This window comes from Dasypus novemcinctus, chromosome 23, assembly GCF_030445035.2.
Source record: "Dasypus novemcinctus isolate mDasNov1 chromosome 23, mDasNov1.1.hap2, whole genome shotgun sequence".
Classification (NCBI taxonomy): Eukaryota; Metazoa; Chordata; class Mammalia; order Cingulata; family Dasypodidae; genus Dasypus; species Dasypus novemcinctus.
The window spans coordinates 19547017-19571697 of NC_080695.1; the positions used below are offsets into that span (position 1 = coordinate 19547017).

At 45.6% G+C, this 24681-nt stretch overlaps 1 protein-coding gene across 2 annotated transcripts in view; it reads left to right on the plus strand.

Annotated features, from left to right (window-relative positions):
• Positions 1-24681, plus strand: part of RCC1L (RCC1 like) — a 62886-nt gene that overhangs the window by 33848 nt on the left and 4357 nt on the right. Inside the window, exons 7-10 of one of the 2 annotated variants that reach the window (XM_004463716.4) lie at positions 12868-13049; positions 19505-19592; positions 20341-20514; positions 22931-23016. In XM_004463716.4, the coding sequence (XP_004463773.1) occupies positions 12868-13049; positions 19505-19592; positions 20341-20514; positions 22931-23016 (530 nt within the window). The remainder of the gene's footprint in view (positions 1-12867; positions 13050-19504; positions 19593-20340; positions 20515-22930; positions 23017-24681) is intronic. The other variant, XM_012527269.3, reaches the window with a different exon arrangement.

Consider the following 24681-nt stretch of genomic DNA (forward strand, 5'->3'; position numbering starts at 1 on the left):
TTAGTGAGACCATACAATATTTGTCCTTTTGTGTCTTGCTTAGTTCATGCAACATAATGTCCTTATGTTGTCATATGCATCCCGATTTCATTTTTTCTTACAGCTAAATAGTATTCCATTGTATCTATGTACCGCATTTTGTTTATCCATTCGTCAGTTGATGGACACTTGAGCTGTTTCCATATTTTAGCAATTGTGAATAATGCCACTATGAACATTGATGTGCATATGTCAGTTCATGTCCTTGCTTTCAGTTCTTATTCCTACTAAGATGATTGCTGGAATATATGGCAGTTCTGTATTCAGCTTCTTGAGGTACTGCTAAACTGTCTTCCACAAAGGCTGTACCATTCTACATTCCCACCAACAGTGAGGGAGTGTTCCTCCTTTTCCACATCCTCTCCAGCACTTGTAGTTTTCTCCTTTTTTGAAATTATGGCCATTCTATAAGGTGTGAAATGGTATCTCATTTTAGTTTTGATCTGCATTTCCCTAATAGCTATGATGTTGAACGTTTTTTCATGTGCTTTTTTTGCCATTTGTATTTCCTCTTTGGAAAAATGTCTATTAAAGTCTTTTATCCATTTTTTAATTGGGTTGCTTGTCTTTTTATCATTGAGTTGTATAATCTCTTTTTACAACATGGATATTAAACCCTTATCAGGAATGTTTTTTCCAAATATTTTCTCCCATTGAGTAGGCTGCCTTTTTACTTTCCTGACAAAGTCTTTTGAAGAGCAAAAGTGTTTAACTTTGAGGAAGTCCTGTTTATCCTTTTTTTTCCCCATAGCTTATGCTTTGGGAGTAAGGTTTAAGAAACTGTCACCTACCACAAGATCTTGAAGATGTTTCCCTACATTTTTCTCTAAGAGTTTTATGGTTGTAACTTTTATATTTAGGTCCTCGATCCATTTTGAGTTAATTTTTGAATAAGATGTGAGATAGGAGTCCTCATTCTTTCATTGGATATTGCTATCCAGTTCTCCCAGTACCATTTGTTGAATAGACTGTTCTGACCCAGCTGAGTGGGCTTAATAGCCCTGTCAAAAATCACTTGACCGTAGATGTGAAGGTTTATTTCTGAGTTCTCAATTTGGTTTCATTGGTCAATATGTCTGTTTGTTTTTTTTAAAAATTATTTATTTATTATTATTTTTTAAGTTACATTAAAAAAAAATATGAGGTCCCATTCAACCCCACTGCCCCCGCCCCCCACTCCCCCCACAGCAACACTCTCTCCCATCATCATGACACATCCATTGCACCTGGTAAGTTCATCTCTGAGCATCACTGCACCCCATAGTCAATGGTCCACATCATAGCCCAGACTCTCTCACGTTCCATCCAGTGGGCCCTGGGGGGGATCTACAGTGTCCCGTAATTGTCTGTGAAGCACTATCCAGGACAACTCCACGTCCCGAAAATGCCTCCACATCTCATCTCTTCCTCCCGTTCCCCACACCCAGCAGCCACCATGGCTAGCCTTTTTATGCCAGTACAATGCTGTTTTTATTTTTATTTATTTTTTAACCACTGTAGCTAAGTAGTATGATTTAAAGTCAAGAGATGAGAGTCCTCCAACTTTTTTTTTTTTTTAAATAAGTCATATTTTTTTAAAAAATTATTTATTTATTTCCCCTTCTCCCCCTGCCCCAGTTGTCTGTTCTCTGGGTCTATTTGCTACATCTTCTTCTTTGTCCGCTTCTGTTGTCAGCAGTACGGGACTCTGTTTCTTTTTGTTGCATCATCTTGTTTTGTCAGCTCTCTGTGTGGGTGGTGCCATTCTTAGGCAGGCTGCACTTTCTTTTGTGCTGGGCGGCTCTCCTTACGGGGTGCATTCCTTGTGCGTGGGGCTCCCCTGCACGGGGACACCCCTGCGTGGCACAGCACTCCTTGCACGCATCAGCACTGCACATAGGCCAGCTCCACACAAGTCGAGGAGACCCAGGGTTTGAACCGCGGACCTCCCATGTAGTAGGCGGACGCCCTATCCATTGGACCAAGTCTGCTTCCCTCTGTTGGGATTTTAATTGGAATTACATTGAATCTGTAATTAGTTTGGGTAGAATGGACATCTTAACAATAATTATAGTCTTCCAATTCATGAACATGCAGTGTTCTTCCATTTATTTAGGTCTCCTTTGGTTTCTCTTAGCAATGTTTCGTAGTTTTCTGAATACAGGTCCTTTAAGTCCTTGGTTAAGTTTATTGCTTAATTTGATTCCTTTAGTCAGTATTTGTATTAGTCAGGGTTCTCTAGGGAATAGAATCAATAGGAGATATCTAAAAATAGTATGAGATTTTATAAGATTCTCTCACGTGACTATGGGGATGCACAGGTCCAGGTTCTACAGGGAGGCTGCAAACCAGGGGCTCCTATGACAGTTCAATGAGGGTCCTTGATGAGTTTCTAGGAAGTATTGGCTGTCCAAAGACAAGCTGGGAAATTCTCTCTGAATGCTGAAATCACTTCCTCTTTTAAGGTATTCAACTGATTAGATAAAACTTCACTCATTGCTGACAGCAATCTTCCTGGTTGATGTTAGATGTAATCAGCCATCTATGCAGTAAACTCACTGATAACTAAAGATCATAAATATCCTTGTAGGGAAGTGGACTTGGCCCAGTGGTTAGGGCGTCCGTCTACCACATGGGAGGTCCATGGTTCAAACCCCGGGCCTCCTTGACCTGTGTGGAGCTGGCCCATGTGCATCGCTGATGCGCACAAGGAGTGCCATGCCACACTGGGGTGTCCCCTGCGTAGGGAAGCCCCATGTGCAAGGAGTGCCCCCCATAAGGAGAGCCACCCAGCGCGAAAGAAAGTGCAGCCTAAGAATGGCGCCGCCCACATAGAGCTGACACAACAAGATGATGCAACAAAAAGAAACACCGATTCCTGTGCCGCTGACAACAACAGAAGCGGACAAAGAAGACAATGCAGCAAATAGACACAGAGAACAGATGACCGGGACGGAGGGGTGGGGGGAGAGAAATAAATAAATAAATCTTTAAAAAAAAAAAAAGAAAAGAAAAAATAAATATCCTTGTATTACAGTTAGCCCAGTGCTTGCTTGACCAAACAACTGGACACAGTTACCTTGCCAAGTTGACATATTAGCCTAACCATCACACTATTATAAATTGATTTTATTTTCTGACCTCCTCCTCAGATTGCTCATCAGTAGTATAGAGAAATGCTGCTGATTTTTGCATATTAATCTTATATCCTGCCACATTGCTGAACTTGTCTATTAGTTCTTATAGCAGTTTGATATTGTTTATGAGTTCTAAAAATAGATATTGGGTTATGTTTGTAAACTGGCCTTTTCCTATTTGCGCATTAGATTGCATTGGATTCAGAGGTTTCACCTTTACTTGATTAAATAATGATTAAGACTTTGATTGGGCCATGTCACTAGGATCTTGAGTCCCCACCCACTCACAGATAAAACTACATGGTAGAGCAGTTAGTTGGAGTTTTGATGTTGGAGTTTTGATGTTGGCATTTTGAGCTGGAGCCCAGGAAGTGAACACACAGGAGAAGAACACAGGAATAGAGACAGCTCCTTAGACACGGCCCAAGCCTCAGGGAGAGAGATAGGGCCATTTGCCTGAGTCTACAGCTGACCTTGTGGAGAAAGCACAGCATCTGAGCCCTGAGAGAAACAATCCCCAGGAAGAGAGGAACCCAGGAAGCCTGAACTCTTGGCAGACGTTGGCAGCCATCTTGCTCCAACATGTGGAAATAGACTTTGGTGACGAAATTAACTTATGCTTTATGCCTGGTAACTGTAAGCTTCTACTCCAAATAAATACCCATTATAAAAGCCAACAGATTTCTTGTATTTTGCATCAGCACCCCTTTGAGGACTTACTCAATACAGAATTTGGTACCAAGGAGTGGGGAAGTGCTTTTGCAATTACCAAAATGCTGGAACAGTTTTATAAATGGGTAAGGGGTTTTTTTTGGAGGAATTGTGAGCTGCTTGATAGAAAAGGCCGAGATTGTTTTGTTAGGGATATGGATGCTGAAGAGACTTTTTATGATGCCTTAGAAGTAAATTATGAAACTATTATTGGAAACTGGAGGAAAGGCAATCCGTGTTTTAAAGTTGCAGAGAACTTAGCAAGATTGACTTCTGATGTTATATGGAAGGCAGAATTTGAAAATGGTGAGCCTGGGCATTTAGCTGAACAACTTTGCAAAGTAAACTCAGAGAATGCGGCTTGACTTTTCCTTGCAGCTTATAGCAAAGTGCTAGACAAGTGAGATAAGCTGAGGACTGAACTGTTGGGCACAAAGAAAACAGAAAGTGATTCTGGAAATTCCAGTCCTCTGGAAATCAAGCTCCCAGATGATAGTGCTGCATTTGAGGACTTAACTTGGAACTTGCAAATCAGGGTTAAATATGCAGTTACCTAGAAAAAACTTGTGGAAAGTCTTACTCTCTGATGACTTTGATCCCTGCTTCCTGCATGCTAAACCAACAAACTTTTTGAGAGAGCTGTAAGAACAAAATTGCTGTCGGACTGGAAAAAAAGGGACATGGAAAGGAGAGATTGAAGGAGAAACAGCTTTAAGAGAAAAACCATGGGAGCTGAGATTTGGAATTAAGACATCATCTTGGGCCAAGAGAGAAACCCCACCCATGTGTACAGAGAGAGTGAGTTTGCCCCAGCAGTTGAAGAGAGTGGATGTTCACTCCTGATGTACAGGGAGAGTTTTGCTGCCCCAAGGTACAGAGAGGGTGGAGCACATTCCTCAAGGATTAGGGTGGTTAAGGTCAGCACCCCATAGGTCGGAGAAGGGGGTACACCTCTCCCCCATGGATTAGGGAAAGCCAGGTGGTTAACTTGTTGCTCTGAGAGGGTTGAGCCTTTATGCAAAAGGTTAGGGAGGATGTTGTCTTCACTTCACTGTACTAAGGGGGTTAAGACTCTAACATAAAGATTGAGTAAAGTGTGGCTATCGCCCCAATCCTCTTGGCGGTTGAGGTCTAGAGCTTGGTTGACGCCCAGATGCTTTATGAGGGTGGAACCAAAAAAATGGCCTTTGGGCAAGCATGTGGAAAGGGTGGGTTCTCATGAGGCACCAGGGAGAAGAAATCATCTTAAGAATGATTCCCAGACTTTTACATCTAATGAAGTATGTCCTGCAGGTTTATTGAACTATAGAGTACCCATGACTCATGTTTCCCTCCTAGTTTCTCCTTATGATAATGAAAATGTTTGTTTTTTGTCCATTTGTGTACTGGAAGCAGAAATTGTTTTCAGAGGTCTATAGCCAGATGGAACTTTGCCCCAAGACAAACTGTATTCTTTAAACTGATTACGATGTGATTCTATACTTAGCATTGCTACTAGACTTAAGGTTTTTTGAATATTTGTAACGTCTTTTTGGAATTCAGAGGGTAGAGTCCAGCGGTTTGATATTGTTTATGAATTCCAAAAATAGATACTGGATTATGTTTGTGAACTGGTCTTTTCCTGTTTGCACATTAAATTGTATTGGATTAAGAGATTCACTTTTCCCTGGTAAAATAATGATTAAAGCTTTGATTGGGCCATGTCACTAGGATGTTGAGTCTCCGCCTCCTTGGTGGGAGGGGATTCACATATATAACTACATGACAGAGCAGAGGAGTTAGTTGGTCTTTTGATGTTGGAGTTTTGAGCTGGAGCCCAGGAAGTGAACATACAGGAGAGGAAGCACAGAGGAATAGAGATGGTTCCTTAGACACGGCACAAGCCCTGGTGGAAGAGAGAGAACCATTCATCTGAGTCTACAGCTAGGCTTGTGGAGAAAGCAGAGCAGCTGAGCCCAGAGAGTAACAAGCCCTGGGAAGAGAGGAACCCAGGAAGCATTGGCAGCCATCTTGCTTCAACACATGGAAATAGACTTTGGGGGGAAAATAACTTATGCTTTATGGCCTGGTATCTGTAAGCTCCTACCCCAAATAAATAATGTTTATAAAAGCCAACAGATTTCTGGTATTTTGCATAAGCACCCCTTTGGCTGACTAATTCAGTTCTAGTAGCTTTGTTGTGGATATTTTAGAATTTTTCATCACTGAGGATCATATCATCAGTGAATAGTGAAAGTCTCCTTTCTTTCCTATTTGGATGCCTTTTATTTCTCTATGGATGAAGAAAAATATTGACTGTAGCTAGACTTCTAGCACAATATTGAATAACAGTGATAATCATGGGCCTCCCTGTCTTGTTTCCTATCTCAGCAGTAAAGCTTGTTCAGTCTTTCACCGTTGAATATGTTAGCTGTGGGTGTTTCATGTATGCATTTTACCATGTTGAGAAAGCTTCCTTCTATTCCTTTCTTTTGGAATATTTTTATCAAGAAAGCATGCTGGATTTTGTTAACTGCCTTTTCTGAGTCAATGGAGGGGATCATGTAATTTTTTGTCTTCAATTTATTAATGTGGTTTATTACACTACTTGATTTTCTTGTGTTGAACCATCCTTGCATATGTGGGATAAAATCAACTTGGTTGTAGTGTATAAGTCTTTTAATATACTGTTGGATTCTATTTGCAAGTATTTTGTTGAGAATTTTTGTATCTTCATTCATTAGAGAGGTTGGTCTGTAATTTTATTTTCTTGTAGTATTTTTATCTGGCTTTGGTATTAAGATGATGTTGGCTTCATAAAACGTGTTGGGTAATTTTCTCTCCTCTTCAATTTTTTGAAAGAGTTTAAACAGGATTTGTGTTAATTCTTCTCAAAATGCTTGGTAAGATTCAGCTTTCCTGAGTTTTCTTTGTTGAGTTATTGCTGATGACTGATTCAGTCTCTTCCAATGTGAAAGGTTTGTTGAGTTCTTGTAGTTCTTGTAGAGTCAGTGTAGGTTGTTGGTGCATTTCTAGGAATTTGTCCATTTCATCTAGGTTGTCAAATTTGTTGGCATACAGTTCTTCATAATATCCTCTTTTTTTTTTTAAAGATTTATTTATTTATTTAATTCCCCCCCCCTCCCTTGGTTGTCTGTTCTTGGTGTCTATTTGCTGCGTCTTGTTTCTTTGTCCGCTTCTGTTGTCATCAGCGGCACGGGAAGTGTGGGCGGCGCCATTCCTGGGCAGGCTGCACTTTCTTTTCACGCTGGGCAGCTTTCCTCACGGGCGCACTCCTTGCGTGTGGGGCTCCCCCACGCGGGGGACACCCTTGCGTGGCAAGGCACTCCTTGCGCGCATCAGCACTGCGCATGGCCAGCTCCACACGGGTCAAGGAGGCCCGGGGTTTGAACCGCGGACCTCCCATATGGTAGACGGATGCCCTAACCACTGGGCCAAAGTCCGTTTCCCCATAATATCCTCTTATGATCCTTTTTATTTCTGTGGGATCATCATAACCTCCCCCTTTTCATTTCTGATTTTATTTATTTGCATTGTCTCTCTTTTTTTCTTTGTTAGTCTAGTTAGGTGTTTGTCAATTTTATTGATCTTCTCAGAGAACCAGCTTTTGGTTTTGTTGATTTTCTGGTCCCCCCCCCCCCCCAATTTTATTTATTTCTGCCCTTATCTTTATTATTTCTTTCCTTCTACTTGCTTTGGGATTGATGTGCTGTTCTTTTTCTAGTTTCTACAGTGTTCAGTTAGGTCTTTGATTTTAGCTCTTTCTTCTTTTTTAATACAGGCATTTAGAGCTATAAAATTTCCCTCTCAACAATGCCTTTGCTGTATCCTGCAAATTTCGGTAAGTTGTGTTCTCGTTTTCATTCGTCTTGAGATATTTACTTAATTTCTCTTACAATTTTCTTTGACTCACTGATTTGTTTAGGAGTATATTGTTTAGCCTCCACACATTTGTGAATTTCCTCTTTCCTGTCTATTATTAATTTTCAGCTTCATTCTATTATGATCTGAGAAGGTGCTGTGCATACTTTTTATGTCTTTATATTTATTGAGACCTGCTTTGTGACCTTACATGGTCTATTCTGGAGAAAGATCCATGAGCACTTGAGAAGAATGAATAACCTGCTGATTTGTGATGCAGTGTTCTGTGTATGTCTCTTAGGTCTAGTTCATTTATCATATTATTCAAGCTTTCTGTTTCCTTATTTATCTTCTGACCAGATGTTCTATCCAATGTTGAGAGTCGTATATTGAAGTCTCCAACTTTTATTGTAGAGACATCTGTTTCTCCTTTCAGTTTTGCCAGTGTGTGCCTCATGTATCTTGGGGCACCCAGGTCAGTTGCATACATATTTTATTATAATTATTTCTTCTTGTTGAATTTCCCCTTCTATTAACATATAATAGCCTTCATCCCTTATAACAGTTTTCTATTTAAAATCTGTTTTGTCCTAGATTAGTATTGCTACTCCACATCTTTTTTGGCCACTGTTTGCATGGAGTATGTTTTTCCAGTCTCTCACTTTCAACCTGATTGTTCCTTACGTCTACTGTGAGGCTCTTGCAGACAACATAAAGATGGCTCCTATCTTTTTATCCATTATGTCAGTCTATGTCTTTTTTTTTTTTTTGAAGATTTACTTTTTATTTATTTCTGCCCCCCATTGTTTGCTCTCTGTGTCCATTTGCTTTGTGTTCTGTGTCCACTTGTATTCTTGTCAGCAGCACCAGGAATCTGTCTCTTTTTGTTGCGTCATCTTGTTGCGTTAGCTCTCTGTGTGTGTGGCGCCACTCTTGGGCAGGCTGCACTTTTTTTCATGTGGGGCAGCTCTCCTTATGGGGTGCACTCCTTGCATGTGGGGCTCCCCTATGTGGGGGATATCCCTGTGTGGCAGGGCATTCCTTGCGTGCATTAGCACTGCGTGTGGGCCAGCTCATCACACAGGTTGGGAGGCCCTGGGTTTGAACCCTGGACCTCCCATATGGTAGGTGGATGCTCTATCCATTGAGCCAAATCCGCTTTCCAGTCTATGTCTTTTGACTAGGAAGTTTAAGCCATTAACGTTCAGTGTTATACCTGTAAAGGCATTACTTACTTAGTCCATTTTATCCTTGGCTCTCTGCTGCCATATCATACTATTGCCTTTCTTTTTACTCTTTAAGTTATCCTTCCTGATAATCTTCATTTCCATACTCTTCTCCAGATCTCTTGTCCTTGTCTTTTTCTTTCAGGCTGTAGAACTCCCTTTAGTATCTTTTGTAAATCTGGTCTTTTGGTAACATACTCAGTTTTTGTTCTTGAAGATTTTAAACTCCATTTTTGAAGGACAGTTTTGCTGGATAAAGAATTCTTGACTGGCATTCTCTCTCTCAGTACCTTAAATACATCATACCACTTTCTTGTCACCTCTGTGGTTTCTGATGATAGAACAGCACTTAATCTCCTTGAAGTTCCTTTGTATGTTATGCATAGTTTTTGTCTTGTTGCTTTCAGAGTCTTCTCTTTATCTCTGGTATTTCTCATTCTAAATAGTTCATGTTTTGGAGTAGGTCTATTTAAGTTTATTCTGTTTGGGGTGTTTTGTCCTTGTATATTGATATTTAAGGGTTGGGAAGTTATTTCCTCAAATATTCTTTCTGCCTTTTTTCCACTGTCTTCTTCTGAGACATCGATAATGCATGTGTTTACATGTTTTGCATTGTCATTCAGTTCCCTGAGACCCTATTCCATTTTTTTCCATTCTTTTCTTCTGTCTTTTCAAGTTCAGATGCTCAGTCCTATTCACTAATTCCGTCTTCCGTCAGTTCAGATCTGCTATTATATGCCTGTAATGTGTTTGGTTTTTTTTGCCTTTAATCTGTATGTGTGCCTTTTTTTTTTTTTTCAGGAAGGTACTGGATTTTGTATGATCTTTAAAAAAAAAAAGATAATAAAGTCTATTTCATCTTTAAAAAAAAGGTACTGGTGAGTGAACCTAGGACCTTGTAAGTGGGAAGCAGGTGCCCAACCACTTGAGTTAATCCCTCTAATGTTTTTATTTTTTGAGGTACTGGGACCAGGGATTGAACCCTGGATCTTATATGTGGGAAGCTAGTGCTCAACTAGGAAGCCACATTGGCCCCGAGTCTGTCTTTTAATTTGTTTGCTTGTTTTGTTTTTGTTGTTGTTTTTAGGAAGCACTGGGAACTGGACCCGGGACCTCCCATATGGGAAGCAGGTGTCCCTGCCCCCTCTAATGTATTTTAAATCGCATCCATCGTGTCTTTCATTCCCATACACTGCTCCTTTCCTTTACAAGCTTTCAGATTGCTCTTTGTGCTCACCCAGTGTCATCTTAATATCCTTTATCTCTTTAGTCAAATTTTCCTTCAGTTTTTTAAATTGATTTAGATTTGTGTGGTTATCATCGATTAGTTGTCCTAAATCCTGTGCCTCATCAGGATTTCTGGTTTGTTACTTTGGCTGGTTCATCTCTTCCTGTTTCTTAGTATGGCTTGTAATTTTTTGCTGATGTCTAGGCAACTGAATATGTTGGTGAATTTACTCTGACGGTCATTTTCTCTCTCTTACCTGGTGTTTTATTTCATGGCTCTTTGATTTTTAGTTCACCTTATTCTGGGTGTTTAAAATTGCCCAACTTAAGTTATCAAAATTGGGCCAGGGACTCACTAATGGGGCGCAGATCCAATGTAAGTGGTCTGGGACGAGAGGCTCCACAACTTTTTTTTTTCCTACTTTCTGTTTCCCGCCAGCCAGCAGGTGGCGCTCATGGGCAAAGCTTTCCACAGAGGTCTGTCTTGCTGGTGATTCTGGGCTGGCCTGAACCAAGATACAAAGTGGGTTCTACTGGCCAAACTCACCCAAGGGAAACCACTCTCTGCCCTCTACCGCACCCTCCCTCTTCGCAGGAAGGAAGGCTTCTGTTCCCCTCTTAGTTGGCTGCAGTGAGACATGGGTTTTATCCATCTGTTCACCTTGAGTGTGGGGGATGGGTGCTGATCTCCACCTTGGGGGTTAGTGACTCACACTTTTTGTTTTGGCTTCTTTGTCTGTCTGTCCCTCACCCTCCTGGAGGATGCACAGCGCTGTCCTGGTCTGCAGATCCACAGAGCTGCTCCCTTGGACAGTTTTTTCCCTTCTTCTGTTGTTTTTATGAGAGAGGTGAGCCCTGCCTACCTACTCTGACACCATTTTCCTGGAAGTCCCCCAGTTTTCAATTTTAACCACAGTATTTTTTATAGTTGCTTTGTTTTCAAGTTTGCCTGGCCATTTTTGATAGTCTCTCCCTCTACCCCCTTTTTAAAGATTTATTTATTTATTTTCCTCCCTTCCCCTCCCACTGCCCTACTGTTTTTGCTGTCTGTGTCCATTCGCTGTGTGATCTTCTGTATCTATTTCTCTTTTTGTTGTCTCTTCTCATTTTTTCTACTCTAGGATTCACCGGGATTTGATCTTGGGGACTTCTGATGTGGTTTCCCTGTTAGCTATGCCACCTCAGTTCCTGGTTTCTGCCATGCTTCACCTTGCCTCTCCGCTTCAACTCTCTTTTGTTGTGACATCATCTTGCTGCGTGACTCACTTGTGCAGGCACTGGCTCACTGAGCAGGCATGCTTTTTCTTCTTCTTTTTCACCAGGAGGCCCCAGGGATTGAACCCAGGGCTTCCCATATTATAGGCAGAAGCCCTATCACTTGAGCCACATTCGCTTCCCTAGATAGTCTCTTGATCTTGCTTTCATTTCTTTAAACATTTCTTGCAGGAGTTATTTTTTATTTTGTGTATTCCAGTGTCCAAAGTCTAGAGATTGTCAGTCAGTTGTTTGCTGAATGTCATTCAGTGGCATTGCTCTCTGTGTGTTTGGTAATTTTTGTTCCTGAGTTCATATTTTATTGAACTCAATTTGTGGAAACTCTGAGAACCTAAGTTGGAAGGTGCTGTCCTCCAGAGAGGATTTTGATTTGCTTTTGCCTCTTGCTCGGGGAGCTTCCAGCCTGACCTCACTTTGGTCGCTCTCGAGGAATTGTGGCTTACAGCACGGCCTGAGGTTCAGTGTTGTGCCCTTGCATGCTGCCCAGGGGTTAGCCCCTGCTGCAGGGCTGAGATGGGTGTTTGTCCTCAGGGCAAGCCCCACCTTTTACCTCTGCTTCGTTTCAACCACGCTACTCCTTGTACCGGTCTCAGTTTACTTTTTTGGGGGGTGAGGATGGAGGTAGCATGAGCCCTTTTTTTCCCCTAAGATTTATTTTATTATTTATTTCTCTCCCCGTCCTTTCCTCCCCATTGTCTGCTCTCTGTGTCCATTTGCTGTGTGTTTTTCTGTGTCTGCTTGCATTCTCTGCGGCACTGGGAATCTGTGTCTCTTTTTTTTGTGTCGTCTTGCTGCGTCAGCTCTTCGTGTGTGTGGTGCCACTCCTGGGTGGGCTGCACTTTTTTCGCGCAGGACGGCTCAGTGTGGGGCGTACTTATTGCACGTGGGGCTCCCCTACGTGGGGGATACCCCTGCGTGGCACAGCGCTCCTTGCATACAGTAGCGCCACGCGTGGGCTGGCTCACCACATAGGCCAGGAGGCCCTGGGTTTGAACCCTGGACCTCCCATATGGTAGGTGGATGCTCTATCAGTGGAGCCATGTCTGCTTCCCAGGGTGAGCTCTTAATTTACCTTTTTCCCCCTATCAAGCCCAGCAGTGCATTAGAAATTTGGGCAGGGTCTAATAGTTTCATTGTGTAGTGGTATTCCCCTCTTGCACGGTTTTCCAACTTGAATCAGACCTGCAAAATTCCAACGAGTTTTAAAATATGCCAATTCCAGTTGTCTCCTCACTGCCACCCCCTTGAGAGAGCATGGAGAAGGAAGTTTTATGAGAATGCAGAGGAGCAAATTAGGGTTTCTGACTTGTTGTTTGTAAGGTGCTCAAAACTCTGCTTGGCACATAGTAAAGTTATGTAAGTGTTTGTTGAAAGAATAAGAAATTAAAAGTACGTATTTTGTGTTGTGTTAGGTCTGGGTCACTACAATATCACCAGCTCACCCACCAAGCTGGGTGGAGACCTTGCCGGAGTGACTGTTGTCCAGGTCGCCACCTGCGGTGACTGCTGCCTGGCCGTGTCTGCTGACGGAGCGCTCTTCGGCTGGGGAAACTCTGAGTACCTGCAGTTGTCCTCTGTCACGGCTTCCACCCAGGTAGGAGGGGCCTACCTCATGGTGCTGGGAGGTTTGGAAAAATAAACTGTTAAGGACATTTATAAGAAGCTCTTCGCCAACGAGTGACATGTCAAGGGCTCTTTAGTGCCTAACCTATTGTAAGAATGCCTCTTCAAGGTACCAAGTTCTTGGCCATCTCATTGGTACCTGGAAAGAAAGCTTAAGTTCAGAAGTCGTCATTGTCATGAATTGGCATTCGAGTTTTTATTAAAATCCTTACCAGCCCAACCTGACATAATTTAGCACCAAGATGTTAGACCTCTGTTTGTATTACAGTTTAAACCAACCTATCAACAAAAAACAAAACAGGGAAACGGACTTTGGCCCAGTGGTTAGGGCGTCCGTCTACCATATGGGAGGTCCGCGGTTCAAACCCCGGGCCTCCTTGACCCGTGTGGAGCTGGCCATGCAGCAGTGCTGATGCGCGCAAGGAGTGCCGTGCCACGCAAGGGTGTCCCCCGCGTGCGGGAGCCCCACGCGCAAGGAGTGCGCCCGTGAGGAAAGCCGCCCAGCGTGAAAAGAAAGTGCAGCCTGCCCAGGAATGGCGCCGCCCACACTTCCCGTGCCGCTGACGACAACAGAAGCGGACAAAGAAACAAGACGCAGCAAACAGACACCAAGAACAGACAACCAGGGGAGGGGGGAAATTAAATAAATAAATAAATCTTTAAAAACAAAACAAAAAACACCGCTGAATCATACAGTATTGTCAAGTAAGCATTTTGGCATAAAGAATTAACTGGTCAGTATCTGATATTATAATACTGTCATTCAGTGTGGATGCAGAGATAATAACTATTAAATAAGTTAGAATCAGGGAACTGTCATGCTTCAAATCCTAAAATAATAAATAAAATAAAATATTGGGCTTCAAATTTCAGGGAGTTCTGGATCACAGAGTGGTTCAACAAAGGCAATGGAGGAATACTGGTATGGGATACCATTGACAGGGGATATATGGCTGACAGGGAGCTGTACAGAACATATGTCCAGGGTGCATGGCAATGTTTGGATGTGCTCATAGTGGCAACAATTAAAAACCACAGCAGGGCGGGTACTGGGTTCCTGGCCAGTGGTGCTCTGTCGTGGTCCCTAGGGGAGCAGCGACAGTCTCCCAGGTGCAGCGGCGGGGACCGGGAGGGAGTGAGGGTTCAACAGTGAGCCCCTGACGCTAATGACTATGCTTGTGAGCTGATAAGCCTAAAATAAGAGCAAGGCCTAGAGCAGCATTGTGCCTGGGAATTTCCTCCTGTCAGCCTTCATGTTACTCAAATGTGGCCAGTCTCGAAGCCAAACTCAGCATGTAAATGCAATGCCTTCCCCCCAGCGTGGGACATGACACCCGGGGATGAGCCTCCCTGGCACCGAGGGACCACTATCAACTACCAACTGATGATGCAACTGGAAAATGACCTTATACGGAAGGTTCAACGCGGATCAGCGGAATATCCCTGTATACATAAAATAACATGACTTTAAAATGCTGTTTGACCTAATGTAAGAGGGAAATGGAAAGGAGAAATGAGTTTATATGGCTACGAGTCTCTAAAAAAGAGTCTGGAGGCTGTCAGAAGGATTGCCCTTATGCACAACTGAGCAGAGTCTGAGAGACAGATGAAGCAGATACAACCCCCAGATATCGGTTCCTTCGAGGGCTAAAGAGACCCATGGGAGTTATGGTCATGGCCGATGGGGTTAACTACCAGGTCAGATGGCCCCTCTTTGGAGCTGGTGTTTACGTGTGATGAATCTGGACTCAGATGGGATCTCTCTACATAAGACTTTCATGCTAATGTGCTGGAGGTGCAGTTAGTGTCGGGGTTTAAGATATATTTAGGGGATTTGAATCTCTGGACTGACAATGTGATAGCCAGGTCCTGAGCCTCAACAGACTCCAGCACCTACAATCTGACTTATTGGGCTCACCACACTCAGCTAAGATGGAGTTGAAGAAGGACAACCACCACACCATGGAGCCTAGAGTGATTACAACTGAAAGTGGGAGGATTGCATCCAGCATCCATGTGGAATCTGAGCCTCCTCTTGACATAGAGGTGCAATGGACACAACCAATCCAATGTCCACATAGAAAAGGTGGCATTGGATTGAGAAAAGTGGACATGATGGCTGATGGGTATGGGGAAAGGCAGGAAGAGATGAGAGGTGGAGGCGTCTTTGGGACATGGAGCTGCCCTGGATGGTGCTTCAGGGGCAATCACCGGACATTGTGGATCCTCACAGGGCCCACTGGATGGAATGGGGGAGAGTGTGGGCCATGGTGTGGACCATTGACCATGAGGTGCAGAGGTGCCCAAAGATGTGCTTGCCAGGTGCAATGGATGTGTCATGATGATGGGAAGGAGTGTTGCTGGGCGGGGAGAGGTGGGGTGGGGGTGGTGGGGTTGAATGGGACCTCATATATATATATTTTTAATGTAATATTATTACAAAGTCAATAAAAAAAAAAAGAAAAAAAATAAAGCAAAAAAATAAATAAATAAAATAAAAAAAGAATTGTTCTTTATTTAACATATATATGTGTGTGTATATATATATATATATAAAACGATTGGGCAGCAGATGTAACTCTTAAAAAAACAAAAACAAGATACAGTAGCAATAATTAAAAGAGAATTGAGAAATGAGAAAAGATAAATTATACACACGTATGTGAGTAACAAGAATAATCTTTGATTAATCTCACCTTCTAGTAAGATGCACAACCATCTCACTTTTAAACCGGGAGAGATCATGCAGCATAATGCAAAGTGGTTTTGGAGTCAGACTAAACAAAGTTCAGTTCTGCCGCTTTTTAGCTCTCAGTTCTTGGGTAAAGTTCCTGGCCTCGTCGAATCCCAGTTTCTTCATATATAAAATAAAGATGATAACAGATACAATATTCAAAAATATGGACAATAGCCTGCATCTGAGAAAACTAAATATAGGGCCGTTAGGTTTTGATTAAACTAGTTGTTGCCTGGTCTGGGGTGAGAACTGAAGAGCATGAGATCTTTTTGGGGTGATGGAAATATTTTAGAATTGGATTGTACACTTAAAGTCATTTGATTGTACACTTGAAATGGAGGAATTTCAAGGTAAGGTAGACCTTAATAATGCTGTTAAATTAAAAAAAAAATTTTTTTTGTTAAGAAGTAAGACACGAACAGCACTTCAGATGCCCGGCCTTGGGCCCCCTCCCCAGCCCTTCCCGTCACTGCCGCCTCCTCTCACCCAAGGGAACAGCTCTCAGTACAGTAGGATTTTATTATTTTATTAAGGGAAATTTCAACATTTTATTAAGGGGAATTTAACATTTTATTAAGGGAAATTTCAAAAATCTGCAAAAGCAGAGATAATTATATGTAATTAATCCCTGTGTACCCATCACCCAGCTTCAACTGTTGACAACTAGTGGCCAATTTTTAAAAATTGAGATACAATTCATATACCATAAAACTCACCATTTAAACGGTACAATTCAGTGGTTTTTAGTATATTCACAAGATTTTGCAACCAATCACTACTCTCTAATTCTAGAACATTTTTCTCACCCGCAAAAATACCCCATACCACTTATATCCAGTTTTGTTTAATCTGTAATTCTATCCACATATCTGCCTTAGGTGATTTTGAAGCAAACCCTAGAACTACCCAACCATAAAAATTTCAGTGTGTAGCTCTAAAAGATATGGACCATTGTTGCATACTACATTCCTTAGTAGCATCAAAATTCTAACAAGAGACAGAAAAGGTTTTAAAACTATATTAATAGTTATAATTATTATATTTATATGCATATATTATATCATTATTATAATAATATAATAAAGACATAGGGGCAAAGATAAACTAAAGTTCAGGCAATAAGATGGAAAAATGCATTCTCTATATACGGTTGCTAGAAGTGGTTGGCTCTGAGCACCTTAGCAGCTGAACCGAAGAGGAAAACATGGGTATTTAAATGGTTCATTGTTTCCATAAGATAAGCAGCAGGTAAGGTGTTCTGGGGAAGTCCTGCTCTTCTTGAACCCATGGCCTGGTGGGGGTGTCAGACCCAGCGCCATGTCCTTGTTACCTATTGCTGCGTAACAAATGACACCAAAACCTAGTGGTTTTAAACAAGGCACACTGTGGCCTCTGCCTCCCGTCAGGACACGGCAGTGCGTTTCCGGTGGCTGTTTGAGGAGAGCGTCTCGGCATTTGCTGAGGGCGTTTGCCAGAGCAGTTACGTAAAGACGGCTCTGAGAGCCGAGCGATGGAGGCAGGCTCCGGCTCTGACAGCTGGGCTGCATCTAGGCAAACGTTTTCTGCCTCAGTAAGCCCTTTTGTTCCCTTGGAGTCGATGGAGGGAGGGGTGGCTGTCCTCCAGCTGTCTCCATTTGAAAGTGAATCAAGATTCATTGCTGTGGCGAAGCAGTCAAAATCTCTCTTCTAACGTCATTCCTCAGGAGCGGCGCCAAGGCTGTCAGCCTCCTGCTGGAAGGCTGAGTTGGCCGCCCTGCGCCCCTCGAGCCTCTGACCCTCCCGTCACTCCCCCTCAGCCTGAGGAAGAAACAGATGCTGTTGGAGGGGAGCGCTCAGTGTCCCTCCAGGAGTCCTGACCCGTGCCTAGGGCTGTGGCCACCCCGGCCCGGTCCCCTTTGTAGCAGCAGAGCAGGTGTATTTCTTCCTCCGGAAGCAGCTGCCGCTCGCCTGGCCCTGGATCCCCCGTCCTCCCGCCTTCTCAGAAGCTTCCCCGTCTGCAGGCCTGCCTCTCCCTGCCTTCAGCCTCTGCCCCTCACTGATTCTTCTTCGCCATCACACCTGGTTCATGTGTCAGCCTCCTGAAAAGCCCTTTTGGGCTTCTTTGCTCTCTTTCCCCATCTCCCTCCTACCCCCCTTGTCTCCTGCCTCCCCCTCTAAGCCAGACCTCTCGAGCTGTGCTTCCTTACTGTCTCCGTTTCGTCGTCCCTGCTCCTTCTTCGGCCTGTCGCACGTCTCTTCTGCCCTTACCAGTTTGCTGAGTGTCTCTTGCTGGGGTTACTAGTGACCTCCAGCTTGCTAAAAATAGTAACAGAGACTCTAGAGAACATGTTCCAGTTCTCATCTTGTTTGACCACTCAGCAGCGCTTGGTGTTGACCGTGACCCGTTGACTGGTCTTTGTAGACAAAACCCTTCCTTGTGCCCGTGTGACTGCACTCTCCCAGTGCTCTGTGGCCTTCCCGTTCCTTTTTGGTTTCCTTTTCCTGCTTTTCCTCCTCCATCAGTCTTTAAATGTCGAAGGTCCTTTTCTCTGTATCTCTCTTTAAAAGATGGAGCCACATAGCCGTAGCCAGCACCCCCTTTCCGACCGCCTCTGCAGGCCCAGACATCCCCTGAGTTCCAGGTAGCTGTGAGTTCCTGGCATTTGCCCCTGGCTGTCTGTAGGCACTGCCAGCTGCATACGTGCAAAACTGAGCTCATACCCACCGCCCCACAGCCCTGGCCTTTCACCTCTGTTCCATACTCAGGCTCACTCCGGAGTCACCTTTTAAAAATGTACTTCGGGAGTGCAAGCCATTGGGTGCCTCCCTCCCACATGGGAGGTGCCAGGTTTGTTTCCCAGTGCCTCCTAAAAAAACAAACAAACAAAAAAACCAAGCACACTACAAACAGACTCAGAGAGCAGGCAGTGAGCACAAAACAACAAGGGGGGGGGAATAAATAAATAAAAGTAAATGTTTAAAAAAATGTACACTGGGGAATGGTTGTAGTTTAGTAGTTGAGCACCTGCTTCACATGTACAAGGCCGGGTTTCAATCCCCAGCACCTCCTTAAAAATTTTTTTAAAAAGTACATCTGATAAGGTCTTTCCCCCACCTAGAACCCTTACTGGCATCCCACTGGGCTCTGGATAAGACCAAATCCTTGCCATGGCCTGCAGTGGCCTTGTGTTCTGACCACCCCCTTCCCTCCACCCTGTCTTGTGCCGAATCCCTCCTCGTTCTCCCTGCTTCAGCCACCGTGAATGTGCCGTGCTGACCCCAGTCTCCTTGCACATGCCAGCCCCTAAACTTGGAATATTCTTTCCTTTGCTTCTTGCCCCATTAATTCCTCTCATCCTTTAGATCTCAGGACAAAATGAAGCCTCCCCTGACTGTTCCACCCCCCAAACTAGATCTAGGCCCATCACACACTTGGAGAGACCCCTTTGCTGTCCTTCATGCACTTAGCACAAGTTATTTTGGTTTACCTCTGCCACCTCCACTAGACCGAGCTCTTTGAGGGCAAGAACTGGGTCTCCTTTGCTCCGTTTGTCTCCCCAGGACCTAGTTGGGTGTTCAGCCTACGTCAGATGTTCAGGGAACGCCTGCAGAGGGAACGAGTGAACTTTGTTCATAAGACCAGAATACTTTCCATTTCTTCCTGGTCTGTTTTCCTAACAGTATGGACTTGGACTCTTCCTTCCATCCAGGTGAATGTCCCCCGGTGCTTGCCCTTCTCTGGAGTGGGGAAGGTGAAGCAGGCCGCGTGCGGTGGGACAGGCTGCGCCCTGTTGAATGGTGAGTCCCCTTCCAGACATCTCCCTGGGAAGCTGTGGGTGGGTTGAGCAGGGGAACGGCCCATGTCCATTGGGCTCACGGCCTGCAAACCTCAGCATAAGGAAGGGATCATGGCCGTGGGAAGGTCTGCTTGGCCTGAGTTCAGTTAGTAGGGGTTGAGGGCAAAATTCTTGACAGAAAGATAATAGCCTGTGATTTATATGTAGTCAGCTAGAGAGCAGCAGAGCTTAGTCACGCTGGAGCCAGCCTCGGGAGTGGTGAATGAACTCCTGCCTTTGCCTCTGCCTGTTCCAGCGGGGCTGTGCCAAGAAGTGACAGGCAGATGGGAGAAGAGCCTCCGTTCATATAACCACAAAGTCTTCCCTAAGAGTTTTAAGAATCTGGCCAGAAGCTGTTTATGTACTTGGCTTGGTCTTCTGATCCGTGTGAAATGTCAAGCTGTTACTGGGGGAATTGTCCTTCCAAGGCTGTCCTGCTTTTTCTGGTCCCATCCGCGTTACCCTCTAGATGTGGGAAGGAGACGTTCTGAGGTTGGCTCACTGGCTAGACATGGTCACAAGTGAGAATTTCAGGAGGGGAAGAGGAGAATAGAAACTTATTATTTTAAATATCTATCAGTATGTTCTTGCCAAGCAAGGAGGAACAAAAGATGCACATGGGTATAATGACTTTCCGTGGCACAGTTTGAATTTTTGGCGAGGGAGGGCTATTCTCGGGCCGACTGACGGTGGCTTTTACTGCATTGTAGGAGAAGGGCATGTTTTTGTCTGGGGCTATGGAATTCTTGGGAAAGGCCCAAACCTAGTAGAGACGGCTCTTCCAGAGATGATTCCACCCACTCTCTTTGGCGTGACGGAGTTCAAACCAGAAGTCCAGGTTTCCCGCATTCGCTGTGGACTCAGCCAGTTTGCTGCACTTACCAGTAAGTGACCAGACCTGGGTGGCCCCAGACTCAGACCGGCAGAGGGTCACTCTTTCAGGTGCGACCTCCAAGTGTGGGCAGCTCTCGCTTTTCCATCCTTCTAGCGGAGTGGCGCCTTTGTGGGGGTAATTAAAGAGAGTGGCTAATCCAGGAGTTGCTTGGCTGGAGGTTGTGTACCGGGCGTCTTTTCTTCATCCTCCAGTTTGCTTCTGGTTCTCTTGGTTTGTGGTTAGGCTAATGTTAAAGGGAATTTTCTCAAGAGGACACCGGTTGGTGGTAAGAAGAGGGGACCCCAAGTCTGTCAGGCTGCTGGAGGAAACCAGCAGAGGTTTGGCTAGTCCACAGATGGGTAATTAGGAAATGAATGTGTGGGACTTAATCCCATTTCCTGGCCAAGCCAAAGCCCTGGTCTGCCCTAGCAGCATGGAATGATAAGAGGCAGATTTCTAAGGCTGTCTGTGGTTTTCTGAAAGAGGTGAGTCTACCCAATTTCTCCAAAGTGATGGGGTGGGGGCGAAAAGAATCAGAGGGGAGGCTGAAAATGGAGGCTTGGCACATTACAAAGGCCTAAGATATCTGGCTCCTCTACAGACCTCTAGAATGTGTGCTTGTCTTGATTACTTCTCTTATTCCACCACAGTCACTGTCAGTTCAATTTGCTGCTCTTTAGTTGACTAGTAAAACTGTACTAATTAATTTCAGTTGGTGATTCTCAAGTAAATTAGCTATTTCCTTGCAGTTAGGAAATCTCTTTGTCCCATGGTAAGTGACTGTTTTCTCTTTAGACATCTGGGCCTGGGCAGGCAGATGGGTCTGTCCTCGTTCTAACGTGAGGGCGGCACGGACGCCTGCCTGCCAGAGCAGAGGGCCCTAGCTACCCCTCAGTTAGTGTCTGAGTTCAGGACTGCGGGGCCGTCAGGCCTGCAGGCTCTTGGGCTGGAGGTGGGTTGCAGTGTTGTCTGACTGTTCAGGACAAGTGGGAGCAGTGGTAACTGAGGGGCAGGGTTCCTGGCAAGCACTCAGCTAGGGTCAGCTACTTGCATTTGCAAATAAGTCTAGGTCTAGTAAATTTTTAAAAGCGACTTGGATTTAGCAATTAAAGGTCATCCCAGGGGTAAAAAGTATCTATTTTTTAGAATTTTCTAAGGCTTAAACTGAGTGTGCAGTCATACACTTGGGAATCCGTATGAAGTATTTGTTTAGGGGATTTTCCATTTGCTGTTACGCCAGGTAGGTGTACTAGGTCACATGAAAAACCCCTGCCTTTCCCTCAAGACCCAGAAGCCACCCTCTGACGGCCGGTTGCCGTCCGCAGTAGCGGGAGCGTCAGACTTCAGGTTTCGTCCTGTGCGCCCAGCGTTCGCGTGTGGCCCCCTGGGGTTGGAGTCGGTTGGTTTTCCAGGGGGTCTGCTGGGGCCAGACTGATGAGTTTTGTGAACACAGAGCCTGAGGGTAGGAGACTGGGGCTCTGGTCAGACCAGAGAGGCTGGGACAGCGCGAGGCAGCAGGGCTCCTCCTTTAAGCCGCCCCGCTTGTTTCAGCCCCAGCAGCTCAGGTCATCGCGTCCGCTTCCCACGGCCAAAGCCTCTGGCCAGACGGGGTGGTGAAGTGGAGGCCTCTGTGCCAGGGAGTGCCCAGAGCTGACAGGAACGGAGCCCTGAGCCCCAGGGCGAGTCAGGAGGGCTGTCCTCACCGGGCAGGCCCCTCCTGCCGCAGGCTGCCCCCGAGCCCGGGCTGGACTCGCCCTCGGCCGTGCCCCCCTCGCCCTGTTCTTTTCCTGCATGACCCTTTCTGCAGCTTGTGAATGTGTATGTGTTGGTGTCCTCCCTTGTTTATTTCTAGCTCTTTGAATGCATCAAGCCCTGTGAGGACAGGAACCTTGTCTGCTCAGTCACCGTCCTGTCCCCTGTGCCTGGCGCGCAGGCACTGAACTGGCACCAGTAGACACCCAGTAATTACACGTCAACTGACTGAATACTCCCGGGTCTGGAAACCCAAACAGGCAACAACAAATGGTCCCACTTCTAGCCCTGTCAAATTAGAATGTTCCCGTGTCCAGGACTTGGCTTTCAAGCTTGTGGAGGAAGCTTTTGATCAGAGATAGCTGGGCGGGGGGCTGGGGGTGGGGGCTGAGCAGGAGGGCTCTGGGGGTGGCAGCATCTCTGACCCCCAGCTCCGTGAGTAAACTTGTCCTCCATGTGGGTGGACACTGTGTGAACCCTGAGCTTGGACATCTCGGACATTGGAATGAGAGCATTACCAAAGACATCTGCCTTTCTTCTCAAAAGCAAGCGGTGATGCCTGGTGAAAGTGATCGTGCCTGGTTCTGGAAAGCCTGTTCCCATGACCCTTCCTCCTCTTGGAGACTTGTTCTTGGCGTCGCCCCAACCACGCCACTGTTTTCCTTTCTTTGCAGACAAAGGAGAGCTCTTCGTGTGGGGCAAGAACATCCGCGGTTGCCTGGGAATTGGCCACCTGGAAGACCAGTATTTCCCGTGGAGGGTAAGGCTGACGGGGTGGGCCGAGGACATACCCTTAGAGCAGGCTCCTGGGACACCTGCTGTGGCAGTGGGCGCCCGGCGTGGACCTGCCCTGCCTTCCAGTTCCTGGCCTCCCCCTCCTGCGCAGCGCAGCGTGCTCAGGCTGCAGGCTTGCTGCCCCTCGCTGCGCTGGTGGGCCGGCCCTGTTCAGGGGAGGTGGGAGGGAATGGCTTGCCCCAGGTGGCCTGCAGCCATGTCAGAGGCTGCCAGAGGGAGCAGGGTCGGGGGAACAGAGGGACACCGGTGCCTCGGGGAGCGAGCTGCAGGCAGGACACCGCCAGGCCCGGGGAGGCCCCCGAGAGCGGGGATGTTTGAGATGAGAGGATGGCATGCTGGGCACCGCTTAGAGACCCTCTGTAGTGGAATGGTTTACAATGAGTTTTTAAAAGAGAGCAGGATGTTTAATAGTGTCTAATCACAGCCACCAAAGTGAAAAAGTAAAGGCATTTTTTAGAGGTAGGATGCAATTAGACAAAAAGGCTCACGTCAGAATCAAAGGGGAAGAAGGTTCTTTTTCAAATTGTAGTTTATCTTAGTATTGTTTACTAAGTCCGTTCTTCTAAAAGAATTTGTTTTACAGTACAGAACATGTATGTACATGTACATAGCAAAAACTTTAAAAGCTCCTACATGCATCATGAAAAACGGCTTCTAGCCCCTAGAGGCAGCCCCTGGTGCCGGCGGCCCCCCTTCGCTTCCCGTCCCTGGCCTCTGCAGAGAGAAGAGTGCATGTGCCCGGTGCTCAGGCCTTTCCCCCTGGAACCTTGGATTTGAACCCGGGCTTTGAAATCATGAAAAGTGGTTGTTTTAAAGAAACACTTGTAAAATGCAAAGGCACTTTAAATTTAAATAAAATAATTTAAATAAAATAAGGATTTACTGTCAAAAACCCAACTGCAAACTGTCTCGAGGCACTTGGTAGTTTAGGGCGCCAGGGCCCAGGACTGCCCCCCTGGTCCTTCCCTCGGCTCCGTCTCTCCCAGCTCCCTAGAAGCCCGAGACCCCCACTCCTGTCTGGGAGTCTCCAGGAGAACAAGTCTACATGGAGATGTTACGCTTGTTAGAAAAGAGCGTTTGCACAGCAGAGGCGTTCCCAGGAAGGGGCACTTCCAGCCTGGGTCCTGAGCCTGGAAACGTTATGGGTGTCGGGAACGGGGAGCCCGTGGGCACACGGTGCGCAGCAGCTCAGGGCACGAGTCAGTCGCTTGCACGCCCCACTGGTTTAATCGGTAATTCCGCCTGGCTTTTCTGTGAACCCCGCCAGGAAGGCCTTCTTTCTGAAGGGAAGCTTGGGGAACAGGGCAACCACAATTCGGCCGCGTGAACGCTGAGACGAGGGGCTGCCCACTTGCCTTCGTTTTTCCCTTCAGATTAGACAAGACGAAATCAGACTTTACGTCTGACAACATTGTCCCTGACTGAGTGGCTTGGGCAGAGCTTGGCCTCTGTCGTGGGGTGGGAAGCAGCAGGCCGCTGGAGCCCGTGCCGCTCAACGTCCGCCTCACGCCGACTCCGTGTCCACTCAGCAGCCTTCTGGGGATGTGGTTTCCCACGTTCGTGCCATCAGGGAAGGGACATTCTGGTCTGCCCCTGTGACTGCTGCACTCCTTGCCAAACTGTCGTGCTT